General features: G+C 36.1%; 1 protein-coding gene across 5 annotated transcripts in view; it reads right to left on the bottom strand.

Moving 5' to 3' along the window:
* Positions 1 to 8019: 8019 nt before the first annotated feature.
* LOC129739514 (kinesin-like protein KIF19) overlaps positions 8020 to 19078 on the bottom strand; it is a 56614-nt gene continuing 45555 nt past the window's right edge. For all 5 annotated transcript variants that reach the window (XM_055730992.1, XM_055730991.1, XM_055730990.1 and 2 more), the window contains exons 5-11: positions 15229 to 15309; positions 14281 to 15163; positions 14068 to 14216; positions 11954 to 12037; positions 11716 to 11845; positions 11412 to 11562; positions 8020 to 8503 (exon numbers count right to left, since the gene is read on the bottom strand). In XM_055730992.1, the coding sequence (XP_055586967.1) occupies positions 8296 to 8503; positions 11412 to 11562; positions 11716 to 11845; positions 11954 to 12037; positions 14068 to 14216; positions 14281 to 15163; positions 15229 to 15309 (1686 nt within the window). In that variant the 3' untranslated portion in view covers positions 8020 to 8295. The remainder of the gene's footprint in view (positions 8504 to 11411; positions 11563 to 11715; positions 11846 to 11953; positions 12038 to 14067; positions 14217 to 14280; positions 15164 to 15228; positions 15310 to 19078) is intronic.

Here is a 19078-nt window from a genome sequence, read left to right as displayed (position 1 = left end):
AAAATTGTGCCTAGCCTTTTTTTTATCCAAGATTTCATCATTTACCTGAGAAACCTGAAAAACCTATAAAAGGAAGAAATAAATTCAATCTATTTAAGATGGCATAAAGCCTTTCCACTAGGGATTATTAGCATTAAAGCTCTTTTCTACATTCGGTAAGGAATGATAGAATGTTTTTTAAGTTTAATTTTTTAAACTCAGATTCGCTTAAAGCGTAAGATCCCAGAGTACGAAAACGTAGTCTGGCAAATGAGGGACAGTTACATATAAGATGGAAGGGATCTTCCACATCTGATTCACAACTACCACATACTGGAGATTCAGCACGCTGAATGTTGTGCATGTGATAGTTGAGTTTACAATGACCGGAGAGTGCTCTGATCAAGATGCTGCAATGAAATTTATTTAAAGTTAATAAGTAACTCGATATGATTGGAGATGGTTTTTCTAAAAATAATTTAGTTTGACGACAAGTGTCCAACTCTTCCCAGTATCGTTCATGCTGGTTAGAGGACCAAGTTTGAATTTGGTTTCTGAACCAACATGGTGATATTGGGACAGCCGGCTCTGGTCCGTAAAATTCCTTTTCCGACCCAGCTCTAGCGAGTTCGTCGGCGCATTCGTTTCCAAAAATTCCCTTATGTCCGGTTACCCATAGAAGGTTTAATCCATTGCCTTCAGCAAGTTCTTCGATTGCTTTCCGGCATGCGATTACCAGTTTAGATCTAGAACTGGAAGCACTGAGTGATTTGATAGCTGCTTGGCTATCTGAACAGAAATAAATTGTTCTGAACATAATCTTCTTTTGAAGTGCAATTTGCACTCCATACATAATAGCATATAGCTCAGCCTGAAAGACTGTACAATATTTTCCTAGAGGTTGAGCATATTCTATGTTCAACTCGTGACAGTAAATTCCTGCACCTGCACGGCCGTTTGATAATGAACCGTCAGTATAGAATACAATATGAGAGGACATTTGGTCCTCTACGAAACCTGATAACCATTCTTGAGGAGAAGGAAATTTGACTTTAAACCCCATGTAGGGAAAACTACTCGAGAGTGTTAAATCGTTTGGCGCTAGATTAAACTAGTTTAATCTAACTAATTCAGGCCACACATTTGTATGACTCGATGATCTTTCGATATTTCCTGACAGCCAGAGACCAACTGCCTGCAGACGAAAAGCACATGAGAAGGCTTCCTGTTTGAGGAACAAGTGTAGAGGTTTGATAGAAAACAGAGCCTCTAGTGCTGCAGTAGGAGTTGTAGTGAACGATCCGGACATCCCCAAAAGACACATTCTTTGAAGGTGATTTAGTTTAGTCCGAACTATTGCAACTTCTCCTTTCTGCCACCACACTAGACACCCATAGGCCAGAATTGGTCTTACTATTGTGGAGTAAATCCAGTGAATATGTTTGGGTTTGAGTCCCCAGTTTTTCCTGATTGCACGTCGGCATTGTCCGAAGGCCATGCATGCTTTTTTGATTCTGAATTCGATGTGATCTGACCAGTTTAATTTGGAGTCAAGAATGACACCCAAATATTTAACTTGATTAGACACGGTGATTTCGGAACCATAGAGGGCGCACCCCGCGGGTGATACGTTTTTTAGTAAATAAAACAATATTAGTTTTTAGAGGATTAACTGAAAGTTCTACATGAGAACATCATCGTTCAACAGAGCGCAAAGCTTGTTGCATTATATCAAATAATGTGCTTATGCACAAACCTCTTACCAGCAGAAGATAATCATCTGCAAATCCATAGGTTGGTATTCCACGGTCATTGAGTTTTCTCAACAAGCCGTCTGCAACTAGGTTCCACAAAAGAGGTGATAGTACACCTCCCTGTGGGCAACCACGTGTGCTAACTTTTGTTATTGAAGCCTGTCTTAAAGACGAATGAAGATTCCTGTTACTTAGCATTGCGCTAATCCAGTTAGTTATAACACTAGGCACTCCATGAAGTAGTGCCGCATCCATTATTGATGTAAACGAGACATTATCAAATGCTCCTTCTACAGTACCGTTCATAATTGTATAGAAATTGGAAGCACGCGCACTGCCACTTCGACTTTGAACTTCCATAACTTTTGACTCTGATGATATTTTTTGATCGAATTTTCTGCGTTAGATAGATCAACTATCACACTGTTATACCACAAAATTTGAGCTTTCTGGAGTTTGTGTGGCCTGGGATAAAGTAATTCTACGAAAATCGGACTTTTTGGACTTTTCTCATTCATACTGCAATATCTCAGGAATTAAACTACATTTTTTGTTAAAATTTTGCAGAGTGATTGTTGAAATATAAAGTAAGCATGTCTGAAGATTTTGGAAAGTTTTATTGATGGGATCAAAAGTTACGGGAGGTACAATTTTTAAGGCATTTTAGGTTCATTGCGATTTCTATAGAATTATGGACGATTCATGAGAACATAATCGTTTCCATCCACAAATCAGTCAAAAAATGTCTGGCAAAAGCAATGATGAAATGAAAAAATGAAATTAAATAACTATTTGTGTTTTGAAATCAGAATCTCACAATATTGTTTTGATTTTTTGGTTGAAATAGATTTACTGGTTGTTAGACATAAGATAGGAGTTTCCTATGAAAACAATCGTCCATAATTCTATAGAAATCGCATTTTTAGGTTCATGCCTGAAAAATAGTACCTCGTGTAACTTTTGTTCCCGTCGATAAAATTTTTCAAAAACTTCAGTCATGATAGCTTTACATTTCAACAATCACTCTGCAAAATTTCAACAAAAAATGTAGCGTATTTTCTGAGATATTACAGTTTAAATGAGAAAAGTCCGAAAAGTCCGATTTTCGTAGAATGACTGTATCTCAGGCCACACAAACTCCAGAAAGCTCAAATTTTGTGATATAGTAGTGTGATAGTTGATCTATCTAACGCAGAAAATTCGATCAAAAAATATCATCAGAGTCAAAAGTTATGGAAGTTCAAAGTCGAAGTGACAGTGCGCGTGCTTCCAATTTCTATACAATTATGAACGGTACTGTATGTCTAGAAATGCTCCTAGACATGATTCTTTCTGTGAAAAATTATTTTCAATATTATGTAGTACGTTGTGCAGAAGAGTTAATGTTGATTTTCCTGTTTGGTATGCATGTTGTGTCGCATTAAGCGGATGTTGGACAAGGCATTCTTGCCTGATATGATGATCAATTAAACGTTCAAGTGCTTTTAATAGAAATGAACTTAGACTAATAGGACGAAAGCTTTTGGCTTCGTCGTATGATGATCGTCCCCCTTTAGGGATGAATTTCACGGCTATCTGCCGCCAAAGTTTAGGAATATATCCATGAGCAAAACTGCTTATCATTATTTTTCTTAATATGTGTTTGAAATGATCGAAACCTTTTTGAAGCAAAACTGGAAATAAACCGTCACTTCCAGGAGATTTGTATTGAGCAAAACCATCGATTGCCCATTTGATCGATTCTGTAGTAACTATTTTCCGAGCAAAATGCAAGGAATCTAGACTTCCAGAAAAGAACTCAGGCTCTATCGATGAATCTTGATCAACACATCCTGGAAAGTGAGTATTGAATAGACAACTTAATGTTTCTTCGTCGTTTGATGTATAATCACCACTAGGGGTTTTAAGGTATGAAACCTGATAATCTTTTGATTTGGCATAGACTTTATTTAACCTACTTGCTTCGTGCAAGCTTGAAATGTTTGTGCAGTAGCTCGTTCGGCAGCTCTTGTTTCCGGTAAGCTCTGCGAGTCAACTTGAAAGCATCAAAACCTTCCGTGCGCCTTCGGTTCCAAGAGCGTCTGCAGTTTTTTCGTAATTTACTGAGATTTGAGTTCCACCATGGTGTACTGTTTTTGTTGAATTTCAACGTTCGTAAGGGACACGCTTCTTCATAAGAATTTAAAATAATTTCGGTGTGTTCTGCAACCACTTCATCCAACTCAGAAGGAGTAGTAATTTCAGGTGTATATCCATGAAATTTAGTAGCAAGATGCTCCAAATATAGGTCCCAATTAGTTGTTCTTGGGTTTCTGAATGTAATTGTTTCTAAAAACTCACCTGAGTGTTCAAAATAGATAAACCTGTGGTCAGAAATCGATTCTTCGTTAGGCACATGCCAATTTGAAATTTCCTGAGAAATTGTTCTAGAACAAAGTGTGATGTCAATAACCTCTTCTCTGTCACACCTAACAAAAGTTGGTTTATTTCCTACTTTTAGAATTTCTAAATCAGTGCCGCTTAAATATTCCATTAAATTTAAGCCTCTCAGATTGATATCAGAGCTACCCCATACAAAATGATGGGCCTTGGCATCACAGCCAATTACAAGAGGTATATTTTGTGATTCACAGAATGAAATGACATTTTTTAAATCATCCGTAGGGGATGATTGTTCATATGGTGAGTATGCTGAACAGTAGACGTATTTTCTATCAGGCAGCGAAACCTGAACGACGCAAATATCTCTTGTTGTTAGATTGGGTATAAGTGTTGCATTTAAAGAATTGTTTATCAATATACGTGCACGAGGCATTATTCGGGCATTAGTCATTCCAATTACACTGAACACAGTAAAGTTTGGTTTGAGCAAATTCCCTAAGTAAAAGGTTCCATTTCGGAAATAGGGTTCTTGGACCAAGGCGATTGATGCAGTTCCATTAAGGATTAAACGACATAAGTTCAGTGTAGCGGTTCTTTTGTGCTGCAGATTTATCTGTGCAACCTTAATAGAAAGCATTTCTATCAAAGAATTCCACACATATTTCCATCACACACAAGAACCTCTGCACCTTCATATCGACGCATGAAGCGGGGTATCCCATACAGGATGAAAATTTTAAAATCGTGTGTATAATCTGAATCCCACGAGTTGCCAGGAAAAATACGGCCCTTTGCGCCAGTGCCTGGCTATAGTGCAGACCTTAACAACGTTCTGCTTAAGATAGGATAATTATACACCCTCCTACCCCCACTTTGGGGCCCGCAGGCACAGAACCACCTTGAAGCGGGTGTTTACAAAATTTAGGAGAATACAACTCGTGCATGCGCATTAAAAGCATTAAGCACAATTGGTGAATCCTCCCTGAAGAAACTTGGCTTGGAACCAAGCTAAGGTTTCCCCCTCCCAATGTGAGAGTCGCATTCGAAGAATGACTAACGCATATGGGAAGTACTGGATAAGTCGCCTTTTACGACGTGGACCAGTATCCCAGTGGTAGTATTCTATAAGCCGCCACCATACAGCTCGAATTTTACTTCTTGGTTCGAAGGAACTCTCTTGTCAACTGGCAGCGCAAATGGGACGAGGAAGAGTTGGGTCGGTGGCTCCACTCAGTGGTCGGAAAATCGCTCAAGAAAAGCAATCTGGAATGGTTTCTAGCTAGAATGATGCTACCTCCGAGTGCTGTGATACGCACGTGGTAAAAGTACCCATTGAATATATGTCGAAAATCAACACTAACTTGATACAAGAAGATATACCATGCCCCACCGGAGGCTACCGTTGCTATTCGTCACGTGGCTAATCGACGGTGATCGACATACTTGGTGATACATTTTGAACGTCGCTCCCTCAATCATTCCCGGACGTCTATCCTCGCATCGTTGTTGATAATGCTCGTTATTGATAGACGATCATTAATGTTTCAAAAGGAAAAATCTGAATAAATACCAGGACCACATGTTCAAAAAAGCTGTAACACATGCTGGACAGTTCATTGCGGTTACCTAGTCATGATTTTGTCCTTCTAGGCAAAACGAAAAATAAAAAATCATCTGATAGCCTACATAGATCGCTCAGAACTGATACATATCAGTTATGATCCTAAAGGTTGAAAGTCGTTAGGGGAAGGAAATCAGCATCGAAACGTTCGTTGCTGATAGTCTGCGTCCTTTTTTACCTCATCATGTATCGCAAAAGTGTTTCAAATACAGAAGCGTCGTTGTCATGCATGATTGTTTGTATGATTTGGTTGAAGAAGGAAAATTTGACTGCTTTGATTTTTTGGCTCTGAATGTAGTCAAGCATGGCTCAGTGAAAATGATTGATTTTCGGAAGCATGGCTCCACTCGATTATTTCAAAGGTAAGCCTTAAACCCTGGTTTAATAGGTTGGACCTGAGTCGGGATTTTATTCGTGTATTTTCCCGTCTCATGTCCAATCATTATTCCTTAGACGCGGTACTCTACCGTTTTGATATTTGTGTAGTTACGGCCAAGGTTAACATGACATCGAGCATATTGTCTGGTCAGGTGAGGTCCAATTTGTCGCCAGAACGAGTTTCTTAGACACCCTTTGGGCCTGAGGAAAACCACCTAACGTCCCAGTGAGAGATGTATTAGCCGTGCTAGATTTGGACTACATGTTCGAAATCTATATTTTTCTAAAAGCCATCGATCTTCGTCTATAGTTCGTTTTATTTTCATATTTCCCGTTCTTTCTTCTTTTTCTTTAAACAAACAGTGTTAAGCTAAGCAAAAAATTGTAAAAACAAAAAAAAAGTTTGGCTCCTTAAAACCTGAAGGTAAAAGCCGTTTCAATTAAAGATAACCAAAAAAATAATAATAATTTTCAGACCGGTGGCTCCAGAGATTCCTTCCATCTAGAAATCTTGAATGTTCTTTGCTACTTTTTTCAGAAACATTTTAAAATTCTAAACAAATAGGTAACAGAACCGAGAAAGTGTTAAACATAAATGTCCCAGCAAACATTTTTGTAGGTATATTTCCCAACAAACTTTGCTATACGTTTCATATACATTATAAAATCATCTTATATAACTCGAAAAAACAGCATTTACGTACTAAAGTGGAGGCAATATACATACATATTTTTAACTTCGGGCTTATGCGATAAGTGTTGTAAAAATTGGACGATATACAACACCTTTTACCGTACATGCTGACAGTATGCGAGAGAGCGCAAGTTTTGCTCTCAATGCATGCAAACCGTTGCCAGCGACAATATTTGCTGCTTCTCTCATTGGACAGTTTAACCAAATGGACCCTCTGATTTTTAGAAATCTGGTTGCACTGCTAATCGCAGAGAGAACAACAAGGTTGTTTTCTCACTTGAAAGCCGCACGCGGGAGACAAATTTGTAAATATGGCGCAATTTTGTCATATCCGAGTCGGTAGACTTTAACTAACCATTTTTACGATCATTTACTTGGTTTGGTAGGAATTACGATTCGCATTAACATTGTTAACGAGTTGAGCTGACATTTCTAAAGCGATGTTATGTTTGCTGGGGTTGAGGTTGCGTCCGTCTTAAGAAGGATGCTGGATTTTGTACAACGCTCCTAGCCAATATTGTAAATAGCTTTCATCAACCAATTATCCATCCCACTACTGTCAGGAGCCACTGCTACTGGCGGACTTTAGTGTACTCCCATCATGAGCGACGGCCGCGTAGCTGACTCCTCTTTACGACTGGCATCCATTTGTCTGGCTAGTAGTGCACCGCAGCCACCGTGGAGTGTACGATGACCGTTTTATCCCTTTTTCTAGTCTTCGGTCTCAAAGAACCGGCCAGTTCATCGGTCATTTAGCCTCAAAACTGTAATAAAACCAAATGGTGCACTCCTCCCTTGGGATTTCATTTGTTTGTGCGTGCCCACTGGAAACTTTCCCGAAGGACACGTTCCCGGGATACAGCCAGACAGACTGAGAGACAGAAGTCCGACAGTAGTTTTCGAGAATGGATTGAAATATAAAGTATTTTGACCTCTTTTGTTTGCAGTTGTGACTTGTTATTCACTGTTTGCTTTTATTTTACGTTCCTCCTAGAGGTTACTCCCACGCGCCCTCACGGTGCTTAGCAGGGCAACTTTTACAAGGATATGCAAGCCAGCTACTGGTTTATGGCCGAACTCAATCCGAAGCAAAGGTAATATAAATAAAAAGTTCGAAATATTTATGGATGAGAAAAGTTTTCCAGTCACTGGGTTGAGGTTTGAAGTATTTCGGAACAGAATGAGAGAAAAGGTGTGTTTTAACTCTTGAATAAACATTTACTTGTTGGATAACGATATTGCTGTCTTTAAACTGTTATTGAGGAGTTCATCTTATTGTTTGGATTAAACCGAACAGAAAACTCAGAACGGAGTGAGTCGACGAAAAACGTCCAACTGAATCTTTGATGCATTTTTTATTACGACATTCCACCCAATTTTTGCTTGAACTCTCCGCCTGTAGTAATCCGTTGACAGAATTAATCTAATGAGGCAAATTGAGATGACAGAAACGACAACGATGGGCTTGCGCCCGCAGTTGATGTTAACTAATCATCGCTCGACGTGCTCTGGGTGGCGCTGCTCCGATAGCTGCTGGTCCGGAGTCGGCTGATTGAGGGCAACCTTGGTCCCACCGGAGGTCCCATCAGTCGGTCCACGTTGGCAGCCACATTGCCCTCGGAATCGATCGGAGGAAGTGGCGATGAGGGGGACCACTCCGAAGAGGCACTGCTGGAACTGCCCGGGGAATTGATGCTGCGAAGAAAGAGGAAGATTACAATATAAGAATCAATTCTACCATCTGGACCATAATTTATTAGCTCCGCAAGCAGGCAACTAAGAAGAAGGCAACAAGGAAAATCAATAACCGGTCCGGTTTACGTTGGAGGAATTCCGTTATCAATTTCTGGTTGAGCTAGTTAATAGGGCAAGACGCACAAGCTAGAGTAAGTGCCTAATTTGAATAAAATTTGTAATTTAGTTCTCCGTTGAACACGGACCCACTCTAAGTATTAGCATTAAGACAGACTTCCCGGAACCTAAGGCCCTTTGATTACATCAATCAATCAAGATAAATTAACAGTTTTATTTTTAATTTTGAACCACCGTTTGAAGTATGTTTTAATTTTAAAACTGCTTAAATTAAGCCGCTTCTATGAAACAGAATTCATTTGATTTTTAATCAGACGATGAAAGTTTGTTTCTTTCATCTGACAGTTGATAAATATTGTAAGCCACAAAAATGACAAAAATGACAAAAATGACAAAAATGACAAAAATGACAAAAATGACAAAAATGACAAAAATGACAAAAATGACAAAAATGACAAAAATGACAAAAATGACAAAAATGACAAAAATGACAAAAATGACAAAAATGACAAAAATGACAAAAATGACAAAAATGACAAAAATGACAAAAATGACAAAAATGACAAAAATGACAAAAATGACAAAAATGACAAAAATGACAAAAATGACAAAAATGACAAAAATGACAAAAATGACAAAAATGACAAAAATGACAAAAATGACAAAAATGACAAAAATGACAAAAATGACAAAAATGACAAAAATGACAAAAATGACAAAAATGACAAAAATGACAAAAATGACAAAAATGACAAAAATGACAAAAATGACAAAAATGACAAAAATGACAAAAATGACAAAAATGACAAAAATGACAAAAATGACAATAATGACAAAAATGACAAAAATGACAAAAATGACAAAAATGACAAAAATGACAAAAATGACAAAAATGACAAAAATGACAAAAATGACAAAAATGACAAAAATGACAAAAATGACAAAAATGACAAAAATGACAAAAATGACAAAAATGACAAAAATGACAAAAATGACAAAAATGACAAAAATGACAAAAATGACAAAAATGACAAAAATGACAAAAATGACAAAAATGACAAAAATGACAAAAATGACAAAAATGACAAAAATGACAAAAATGACAAAAATGACAAAAATGACAAAAATGACAAAAATGACAAAAATGACAAAAATGACAAAAATGACAAAAATGACAAAAATGACAAAAATGACAAAAATGACAAAAATGACAAAAATGACAAAAATGACAAAAAATGACAAAAATGACAAAAATGACAAAAATGACAAAAATGACAAAAATGACAAAAATGACAAAAATGACAAAAATGACAAAAATGACAAAAATGACAAAAATGACAAAAATGACAAAAATGACAAATATGACAAATATGACAAATATGTAAAATATGACAAAAATTACAAAAAATTACAAAAAATTACCAAAAATTACAAAAATTGCAAAAATTACAAAAATGACAAAAATGACAAAAATTACAAAAATTACAAAAATTACAAAAATTACAAAAATTACAAAAATTACAAAAATTACAAAAATTACAAAAATTACAAAAATTACAAAAATTACAAAAATTACAAAAATTACAAAAATTACAAAAATTACAAAAATTACAAAAATTACAAAAATTACAAAAATGACAAAAATTACAAAAATTACAAAAATTACAAAAATTACAAAAATTACAAAAATTACAAAAATTACAAAAATTACAAAAATTACAAAAATTACAAAAATTACAAAAATTACAAAAATTACATAAATGACAAAAAGTGACAAAAGTGACAAAAATGCGAGAAACGCCGATAATGACAAAAATCCAAATATGCAAAAATGACAAAAATGTCATAAATGGCAACACTGGATTTTTCAAATTTCATACAGCCAATTATGTTATGTATTGTATATGAAGTATTGACATGATTCGATATAAATTTTCTACAATGCTCATTTCAATTAAAATTGAATTGAGCAATACAAAGCAAATCATTACACTGTTATTAATATTTTTCATCTAAGAGTGATATTGTAAATTTTGCTCCATGATTGGTAAAGCTCACCCTCTTTCTGCATAAAAAATAACCTTAATTTAATCCGTATAGAACCAATAACGCCTTCGAGTTTATCTCTTAACTTATTTTCATTTCCTTTTCATTCAATGAGTAACAAAAACGATACAGCATACGAGCTCCTACAATTCGAAACCATTTCCGTTCAAAGAGTGGGACAAAAAAACGAGGAGTCCAAAAACAGGGAAAACATTGTCCAAAGCCATCAAATCCGAGGAAAAAAACACACAACCCAGTCAATTTCAACAATGTGTCTCAAATTGGAACGAATTGGAAGCCGAGCCAGAAAGAACAAAAAAAGTGTAATCGGAGGTGGTGCTTCGTTTGACGGAAAGTTCCTCTCGGAAGCCCGAAATGACACGACGAATGACAAATTTCCGCGACCTCACGCTTGCCATAGTCAGGATGATAAAAAATTGATTCCTGCTATCCCCGGAAGTGCGAACATGGATTGACGGATGTCCATTTTTTTCGGTGCTAATAGAGTTAGTTTGACATAATGCGATAAAATGAGTTCATCGGACAAGGCATGGGTTGGTAAAATTGAAAAACTTTCATCGCGCGGTCCCACTTTCCGCTTTCCGCTTTGTCAGCCAGTATGTTAACCGTTTTTAACCAACCGTCGACGTAATAATGTTTCGTTGACAAAAAAAAACGATTTATAAAACATTGTTGCCCTCGTTCCGCCTGAAAGTATGCTGTTTCAGATTTATTCAAAACCTACCCCGGTTCCTGGTTATAAATCGGTGGCAATTTGCTGCTCTCATAATATCCACCTCGACTGTAAAGGCCACTGGTGTAGGTGCTGGCGTGAATCTCCTGCTGATAGAGAGCGTACAGCTCCCGCAGATCCTCCGGCAGTTCGACCTTACCTTCTAAAACCACAAAAAGAGAAAAAAAAGAAACACACGTGAGAACACACGAGGAGGTCCATTCATTACAACTTTGTCACTACCCAAAGGGGCACACGTGCACATAATTTTACGAAAGTCGAACGACCTAACGACGACACGGCCATCGTTACTAACCTTCGATGATCCGCCGCTGGGTGCTGATAATGTCCTCGCAGAGTCGCCGTTGCCGTTCTGCCCGGAGCAGCTGTAGATCTCGGCGGCGTAATTCGGCCTGCCGGGCCAGACGTTCCGCCTGCAGCGACACCTGTTAATTTGACAACCCCATTTTATTGATGGTAGTAGCTAGGAAAGGTTCCTAGTGTAGGTAGGTAGGATGAAATATTGCAAGTTTGTGTTCAGACTCGATACATACTTTATCCGCTTCCAGCTCGTGAACTCGACAAAGTAGCGAAAGCAGTTCCCGTTCCTCGTCGCTGGTGATCCGTTCCGGGAGTTCCTTTCGAGGGAGCGAGAAAATGTTTGTAGGAGTAAAAATGGGTTTCAGTGGGTGATTTACGACATTCAGAGCTCGAATTCTGCGAAACTTGAGCTGTTGCAATACAAATGCAATACTCAAAACGAGTTGTCCATTGTTGCACATGGATTTAAAAAAAAAACCTCGGATAAAAATAAGTTTACACTTGTTGAGCAAATTCTAGCTAGTTGAAGCTCAGAAAAGGTCATATGATTTTTTGTTCAAAGAAACAAAAACTTTTTTATTATGTAACTACATACATTTCTAAAATAATTTGAACTTAAGTAATCTCATAAAAACTTGAAATGCTACTTGGCTCTATATTTTGTTTGCACATATTTTAATTGTCTTTCAAGTTTGAAGTAATTTCTAAAGAATTTATTCAAGTATTCACTTTTTCTATGACTTTTACTAACCTAATTTTAATTTAAAATTCTTCTGATTAAAAATATAACAAAAAATTTTTGAAAAAAAAACGGAATTTATTTTTTAAGAATAATATTTTTCAATAAGAGTTCATATAATGCAAAAATAAGTTATGGTTTTTCCCTTTGAAGCCACTATCGAGTTCACATCTGTGCGATTGACTTTGAAAAACGGTTAAACTTTCTGGTTTTGTGACTCGCACACTTTTGCCCACATTTCTACGTTACATTTGGATTACTTTTTATTGCTCATATTATTTTGAGTGTATTTGTTAATTTAAAGCATTTTTTAGCACTCTGATAAATTTGAAAATGAGTTAGGTAGACATATTTCTAACGAATTCTGAAAATCAAAACTTTTAACTATTTCTTCTGAGAAGAATACTCTTCGACAGCTTTTCTAATTGGATATAAAGCGTCTTGAACATTTTGCTCTCTGGAGCCACTATAAAATTTTCTGTTTGGTCGAATCTGAAAAAAACTTCTCATAAGTTTCTGACAATTTTCGGTTTGATTCAAAGTTGGTATGCAAATATTTACATATATTATAAGAATAACAATGTCAGGTACTTTTTCAGTTAGATCTGCCCACGCCGTTTGGGTTTATATGACCCGAAGCAAGCTTTCAATTCTTCATAACGCTTTCGAAAAAAAAATCGGAAAAATATGAAATTTGAAACATATTACAAAAACAAGTTGATGGTTTATAGAGAAATTTAAGAACCTCACATACCACCATTTGTGGAAAAAAACACAGTTTCATGAAAACTGTACTTGTAGAGGAACTTTAACACAACACAACACAATGTCAAATTAAACAATTTTGAATTAAATATGCCAAACGATTTTCGATATCTTCATCTTTCACTGGTGCCATTTTTAAATTCTATCCACATTATTTTTCGATTTATTGAAAACTACAACTCTTAAAAAACGTATGAAAAAGTTTTTCAATGTACTTTTTCAATGTACTGATAACTTCTTTGGCTCGGAGGGCCACTAGATAATTGGACGGAATCAAGATTTCGTCAATTCTTCTAAAATATAGATGCGGGAAAACCATCGCCTCAAAATTTACTTGTTTTATTTAGTTTTGCATTTTTGTTAAAGTGGCATTCAGCACCGGTCGAGATTTGTTGTACATAATTTTGCTTAAAAAATGAAACAAAAATCCTGGTATGCCCTTTTAAATAATATTTCAATTAAGATACACAAATTTAATAAATTGACAACATCAATCCGAGAAAAGTAGTAAACGAGCTTTATAAATAAGCTTGCATTGATTTAAAATTTGTGTCAAATTAGCTTTACTGTAGTTTTCGATTTTTTTCCAAACAAGCGAAAAGATAACTTTCTTTTAAAACAACAAACGAAGCTTGCATTCTTTTTTTTAATTGTGGCTCCAGAGAGTAGCCACAAAAGACGTAGCACCCAAAATTTTTGCCACAGTATAAAAACCTTTGATCAGATTTTAACCAAATAAAAACTCTCAACATCTTTTTCCTCAACCAATTATGCTTCGACGCGATGGAATTTCAACATTTTTATATCAATCCTTATTCTTATATGATTGATCATAATACTCACATCTTCCAGCTCCACGCCTTTTTTGCGACATTCCTCTAGATCATGCTCAGTGGTGATGCGGATTTCTTTGTATCGTTTCACCTCTTTCTCAATAGCCGAAAGTTCATTCCAAGCCGACCGCAATGCGGAGTTTCCTTCTGAATCCGATTCTGTGAAAAAAAAAAATCAATTAAAACATACTTATCCCAATTTAATAACAACCCTGAAACAAACCATCATCCTCCTCCATCCGATCGTACAGTTTTCCCTGCCGACTTTGCCAATGCGAGATCACCATGTGCTGCCTCTCGGCGTCTAGCTCCAGTCCCAACAGATGACTGTCAGCCTCCAGCAAACGTCTCCTCAAACGCATCTGCTGTTTGAATGTTTGAACGATTTGTTCCCGCAAATACTTTAGCTCCATCTTCTTTTGTTGATCCTCGATCGGATTTGACGGCTCATTTCTGTGGAGGGCAACTCCACTCCTGGGCCGATCGGATAGCATTTTCGCCTTTAATCGACCAACTTCATCTCGCAACTCCGACACCAAAGTTTGATAGTGTGTCAACGGAAGATCTCGGTTTTCCTCCAGGATAGTTGGATTCTGTAGACGAGTTGTGATGTGGTTTGCTCGATCGGCATACACCAAAGTGTTTTTAGTTTCGTCACGGTGTTTAGCCTCCGGGGCAACATGAGCTATCATGACCGTTTTACAACGACCACTGAGTGCTTCCTTGAGCAAACGTGTGAGCTTGGAATCGCGATAGTTCACATAGCGAGCCCCACCAGCCAAAGCGTTGATACAGTTCCCTAGAGCCAACAAACTCCGATTGATGTGAGCCCCCTCTTGAAGTCTTTTGCCACGATTTTTTGTTTTCCGAGCCCGCTCCGATCCGGCCAAATCCGTCAAAAACAACCGACCCTGCTTTGTTCCAATGGGAGTTTGATTCTGAACTGTGATGCTGAGTAAAGCGTGGCTCCGGGAAGAGGTCTGATTGGCGGCCGTCGGTTCCACCGTTCGGGCTTTGTTTCCCTTCATCAGCAGCTGGATCACCTCCTGCCGGCTGGGTGTCGAAATTTCCGACAGTCCCGCCACCGATTGGTTGCCCTTATTGTCCTGCGGGGTGAAATCATTTGAACAAGGTGGATTGTGCACTTCAATAAAGATAGTAAGTTTGTTACCTCACGAAGTTCCAAGGGACCACCGGGATTCAGCAGATCACGGATCAGTTCGTTGTAGATTTCCAAATATGATAGTGATATCTGAAAAGAAAATTATGCAAAATTTTTAGAAATTTTCGAAGTAAAGTTTTCAAGTCAAATGACTTTCTAAGTACAACATTCTAGCAGATTACTTCAATGGGGGCTCCAGAAAGTGGATCGATCTGACTTTTGTTTTCAATTAATGTATAAAAATTTAAGTAGGGTGAGTGCTCCTACTTTGGATCAAGAGCCTACTTTAGTCCTAAAATGCCGAAAGTTGTAAACTTTTTCTTCCTGAATTCTACCATACCACTTTTTGCTATAAAAATTCTTTCTGATCAAATTTGCAACGTTTTTAAAAATGTACCTCCTCATCAGTGGTAAATCGGACAGCTCAATTAGTAGGGCGCGTTTTGAGAAATTAGAGTAAATAAGGAAAATACACGTTTTTTTACTGTCCAAGCCAAATTTTAAAGGGAAATTACTCTCGCTGTGAATATTATGAATCATACTACTTATTTCTCCTAAAATAAATGAAAATCAATGGAAACCCGGAATTAACTAAAGCTTAGTTCTTTTAGAAATGGGACAGTTACGAATGCCTGTATCTCAAAAACTATTCGTTTGAACGAAATAGTTTCTATGAAGAAAATGAAGGTAATGTTATGATCTTTCATGAAAAAATTTGAAAAAAAATATTTACTGTTTTTTGTTAAGGAAATTTCTACTTTATTTTTGGTATCTCCCATTGGCCGGCGCACACTTTTCTCAGTCATGGTATTGATCAGTTTCTTCAACTTATACTTCGTAAAATCTATATTTTAGGTGGCTTCACCTTCCTTCTTCAATTTCTGATACTTTTCGGTCCAATACTTCTCTTTTAAAAGAAACTGGAAGCATTTCAGTGAATATACAGTTGTTTCGAAATGAACAAATTTGATTATTTTTGATCACATTTTTTAACGTTTTTTTTTTTGTACCGGTTTAACAGCTTAAGAGCTTTGGAACTATCAAAAAATGGTTGTTTGAGGTTGGGTTTCAATGAGTCATCACTAGGCAACACTTTCAGCTTATCGGAGAAAATTGTTTTGGACATTTCAGCGATCTACCCTTAGTTTTTCGTTTATTGAAAATTAAAAAGGCTGGTATGAGACTTGACTTCCTTGATGACCCTTAACCGTTGTTGCCGATCATGTGCTTCACTCCAATACTTGATTTGAACTTTGTGGACATTATTGACAGTGTTTGCATACTTATCCACCACAAAAACTCAGTAATTCTTTGAATAATCAACGGTTTTGTCAGCTATCAATTTGATAATGACGAATTTTAAAGGAAACTGTGCAAAATTATTTTTTTCTTTTTCTCTTGCATCGTACATATCTCAAAAACGAGTAAATTTTAAATTTTGAAAAAAATAGGTCGAATAGTACTTTTTACAGGCAACAAAATGCTGTCAAAATTTTTAATATCCAATAACTAGTTAACGAGCTATTAGCAAATGAAAGTGTCCCATTTCTAAAAGAACTAAGCTTTATAAAGATTCAATAATAGGGCAACTAACCCTATTTCGGAGTTTTTCTAGCTTAGCTTAGCTGTATAGATATGATAATTCATTTCAAACTTCATATAACATATTTGATTAGGCTTTGCTCAACTCACGCACTTCAAATTCCATGATCGCTGGCGTGGCTAAGCAGAACAAGTTCTACCTCGCCAATGGTTGCTACTCCGTGATTGATCGAGGCCATCAGATTTGTACAAGGGCCAACAGAATGGTGCTTGAGATTAGCAGTTCATTCACAATGTACAAAACGTTCCAGTAGTCAATGAGGAATGAAGGGAGCGTTGTTAGTAGGATACTTTCTAGGATCAATCAACAACCTTTTGTCCCTATATATTCCATAGACTAATTTTGAAAAAATCCGAAACAAAGGTAAGTTATATCACCAACTATAGAAACCGTCTATACGTCTGCTAATCTATATTTAAATATCCAAGGAAAGGGTTTTGTTAGTAGGGGAAAGGTTATAGATCAGGATCAAGGCCGGATTTGGGGGGGGGGTGCAAAAGGGGCAATTGCCCCGGGCCCCCCGAGGGTAAAAAAGTTATAACATTCCTTTATACTACTTCAATTTCTACAAATCTATGAAAAAAATCAATACTAGAAAATCGGAATGAAAACTTGAAATAATATTTCTTGCATAAGTTTTTGCTCTTGTTTTGCTCTTGTTTTGCTCTTGTTTTGCTCTTGTATAAGTTAAGGGGGCCCCCTAGAGTTAGCAGTGAAGAAGTTCTTCTGCATTTTTCGAACTAAGAACATCAAAATCATGGTATTGAATGTATTGAATGTGAATATGAGGCAAAACACCTCAAATTTTAATTTTTTTTTTATCGAAACATGTCAGTAGGTATACTGTACAGAACAGAGAAAATTAAGAAAAACATCGCCTCATTTTCATTGCATACAAACGTCTTGCAAAATGATAATGTTTATTATTATGTTAACTTTCCAAGTAATGCTTACTGCACTAAAATAGCAGCTAATTTTGCCAAAACTGGGTCACAGTACTAAGAGAGAACAGAGAAACTTTATGATCAGCATTTCAGAATCTTACCCGGGTAGTATCCGGGTTAATACTGGGTATTGTTACTACTTTTAACTTTTCGATCATTATTATTGAAATTTCCGTTGGTTTATAAATTCTCAACCCTTTTCCCTCCAAATTTCCGAAAATAAAATCTTTGAAAAAAACTGTAGTAGCCTAATTTGAACCAATCAACAGTACAGAGTTTCTTTATTGAATTTCCATCCTAATTTCTGTCTTAGACTTGAAATTCGTATCGAAATATTTTCAACTGATTTAACTAAAATTTTATCATTTACTGAAGTTAATATCCTGAAATCAGAAAATCATTTTCCATATGATCATTCTCAAATTATTTTAAAAATGATCTCATAATTAAGTTGCAATTATCATTGAGTGATTCTCTTAACATGAATATTTCCATGTTTTTAATTTTTTTTCCAGATTCAATTCATTGACATTTTCAAGTCTTTTGTTGATTTTCAGTTACTGAAGTTCAGTTTAATGGTTTTTCTGAATATTGAGAACTCAGGATATAGGTTTAAGGTACTAAACTCATTTGGATTCCTTATCTGACTTTTTCCATGATAACTGATTCTGTGTTTTAAACTTTTAAGCTCAAATGTGAATTTTTTTTTCAATCGATTTTTTTGCACTTGTACCACCTTTGTCACATTTTGAATAACAATTTGATAACATTTTTTTTCTATCTGATGGGAATCATATTCATAAACATGGCATGAAAACGTTTCTGTTGTGTTTCAAAGATATAAAATTGAAATTCACATTTGGTGCAATTTCTGCTTTGACTCTGATTGTAACTTTGAATCTCTTTTTTTAAATTTAATTCATATTTTGATTCTCAAATCTTTATTTGAAATTATGCTTACAGATTTGAGACACTGAATTGTGGGTCTGAATCTAACCTGATTTTTAGTCTTGAATTCTTAGACTCTTATATCTGCATCGCTATGGAATTTTTTGTATTCAATGTTTTAAATCTTCCTGATACTTCATGATTGTCATGAGGTAAATATCTCTCGATGAATCACAAACCAGACGATCAATGATGAAATGAAAATCATTTAAAAAATCTATCCAGTCATTTTTCTAAATCAGAGAATTTTAGTTGGTGATAAGGATTTAAAAAAATTGAGAATTTAATTAAGCATTTTGCAGCTTAAATCAGAGCTTTCATTGTTGAAAAATGTCTAAACTCTTCCGCAATGTTTGCACCTGAT

The sequence above is a fragment of the Uranotaenia lowii genome, chromosome 1 (genome assembly GCF_029784155.1).
Source record: "Uranotaenia lowii strain MFRU-FL chromosome 1, ASM2978415v1, whole genome shotgun sequence".
In the NCBI taxonomy this organism is placed as follows: Eukaryota; Metazoa; Arthropoda; class Insecta; order Diptera; family Culicidae; genus Uranotaenia; species Uranotaenia lowii.
This window is presented reverse-complemented; position numbering and strand designations above follow the sequence as displayed.